The following is a 2,500-nucleotide window of genomic DNA, read 5'->3' on the forward strand; positions in this document are numbered from 1 at the left end:
TGTGTGTGTGTGTGTGTGTGTGTGTGAGTGTCTGTGACTGAGTGTGTGTGTGTGTGTGTGTGTGAGAGATGATGAGTCACTGATGTGTGTGTGTATGTAAATGAGGGTGTGTGTTAATGCGGTTGTGTTTTTCTGCTCATAGCATGGACCCATTCATATGACTAATTTAGGTGCAGGCATCTCTGTGGGCAGCTCTGAGGCGTCAGGACCCCCGTCTGCTGCTTCCTCAGGGCCTGTGAGAGAGAGAGACAGGTCAGACACACACACACACACACACACACACACACAGGTTAAAGGTTTAGACACTATGGAAGCTTATTTCTGCCACAGAATAAAAAAAAAAAATTGGTAATTGCAAGATCCCATGTCACAGTTCTGAGTTTTTTGTAGGAACCTTTTTTTCCTCAAAATCTTGTAATCGTGTCTGTGTGTGTGTGTGTGTGTGTGTGTGCGCAGCAGTAGACTCATGCCTCCTCCGTGTGCACTGGCTCCAGTCAGCGGTCCGAGAGCTCAGAAAGCAGACGAGAAGACGCCAGCGCCGAGCCTCCTGGGTAAGACCGCCGCCTCACGCAGCTCGTTAATAATCACTCACGCTGACGGCTCTCTGCATGCAGATGTGAGGCTGCAGCGGCGGCGGAGGACTGTACGCTAGCTACAGGTAAAGCTGAAGTGTCTCACTTCCTCAGGAAATGACACGCTTCAGCTTCTCCGCCCCTCATTGGTCAGATGTGTTGAGTGAAGCTCCTCCCCAGAGCGGTGATGTTATCAGCCGTGTGGCTGCCGCACTAACGGCTGTCTCTCTTGTGTTCTGTGTTCTCTCTCTTTCTCTGTGTTTTTTCCCTCTCTTTCATGTGTCCGGATCCTGCGGCGGGGGTGGGGCCTGGCTCCTCGACGCCGCCTCCTGATTGGACGCCCCAAAATGACGTGCGGCTGTCATCCGTCGCGCTCCAATCCCGTGTTTGATTAACTCTGTGCTGCTGTGGCGTGTTGTTTGTCTGTGTTTCTGGTCTCTCTCGTCAGAGCCGCAGGTGAAGCGCGCGAGGACGGGGCTGGTGGCGTACGTTGGAGACTCCTCCGATGAAGAAGAGGATCATGGACCCTTCAGAGCAGCCGGAGCCGCAGGATGGATGTACCGCTGCCCTTCATCGCCGCCCTCACGGCCCAAAACACAGACGCAGACTCGGCCCATGCCCTTCTGGATGGCACCGTAAACACACTCACACACACACACACACTCACTCACACACACACACACACACACACACGTTCATGCCTCCTGAAGACTGTCCCGTGGGATTATGGGTAGATGGAGGAGTGACGCAGCAGGATCGCGTGTCTCTCATCACTCTGCTTTACTTTCTCTTCATCGGGTTGATTTGTAATTACTTCCTCTGTGAGATTCTCTTGACAAATAAACACACGCATTGACTCACACACTGTGCTTCCTGTTTAATTTCCTCCAAACGTCCCTTAACACCAAGAACGATAACAAACCATAAGGGTGTAATAATCGCTCTGACTCTTAAGAGAACGGTGAGTTCACGTCACAATTACAACGATAACAACACAGAGTGATACATCACCGGAATCACTGACAGGGCAATATCTGAGAGAAACATTGACAGCCAATCAGAATCCATCCTGCTTTAAAGAGCATTTAAAGCGACTGCAGCGCGATCAGAACATTCTTTAGTCATCGTTATAGTTATCATCATTACTGTCATTATAGTTTTATCATCAGTTTTTATTTATTATTTATAATGACATCACAGTTGTTATTACTGTATTGTTAGTTATAAGTATAGTTGTTAGTTATTGTTAGTTATAATTGGAATTGCTCTATTATTATTATTCTCCAAAATGAATCTGATTTTTGAGGGCCTAAACATGCTTGAAAACTCATGAAACTTTGCACACGCATCAGAACTGGTGAAAATTTACATCTGATATGGGCTTCAGAATTAGGTGTGGCAAAATGGCTCGATAGCACCACCTATACACATGTAGGTAGACACATGAAACATCCCAATACCTACAAACAAGTATCTTGAAGCAAAATCTGAAACCCAACAGGAAGTACTGATGTGGGTGTGGCAGAACGGCTCGATAGCGCCACCTATACACTTTCAACGAAGTGCGCCTCGAGCTACGTTTCGTGTACATGTATGAAATTCAGTAGACTCATGTAATGCACCGATACCTACAAAAGAGTATCTTGGAGCAAAATCCGAAACCAAACAGGAAGTCAGTTATTTAGAAGTTTCTCTGCAAATTGTGTGTCGTTTTTGCCATTTTCAGGCGTTGTATTTTAACAAACTCCTCCTAGAGATTTAATCAGATCGGCACAAAATCTGGTCAGTGTAATGTTAAATTGTTAAAAGTACTTATAACTCATGCATACAATGTATGATCCGCCCCAAACTTCACGTTTGATAGGAGTCCTGTCCTGAATGCATGCCCATATTCAGTTATAGTCATAGCGCCACCTGCTGGCTACAGG

The 2,500-nt window shown here is 46.6% G+C and overlaps 1 protein-coding gene across 1 annotated transcript in view; it reads left to right on the top strand.

Moving 5' to 3' along the window:
• LOC107698184 (UPF0469 protein KIAA0907 homolog) overlaps nt 1–1,474 on the top strand; it is an 8,457-nt gene extending 6,983 nt beyond the window's left edge. The window contains exons 12-14 of the mRNA XM_016499140.1: nt 143–252; nt 454–551; nt 1,021–1,474. Of these exons, the coding sequence (XP_016354626.1) occupies nt 143–252; nt 454–551; nt 1,021–1,211 (399 nt within the window). The 3' untranslated portion in view covers nt 1,212–1,474. The remainder of the gene's footprint in view (nt 1–142; nt 253–453; nt 552–1,020) is intronic.
• The last annotated feature ends 1,026 nt before the right edge of the window (nt 1,475–2,500 follow it).

This window comes from Sinocyclocheilus anshuiensis, unplaced genomic scaffold (assembly GCF_001515605.1).
Source record: "Sinocyclocheilus anshuiensis isolate Anshui unplaced genomic scaffold, SAMN03320099.WGS_v1.1 scaffold2292, whole genome shotgun sequence".
NCBI classification, from domain to species: Eukaryota; Metazoa; Chordata; class Actinopteri; order Cypriniformes; family Cyprinidae; genus Sinocyclocheilus; species Sinocyclocheilus anshuiensis.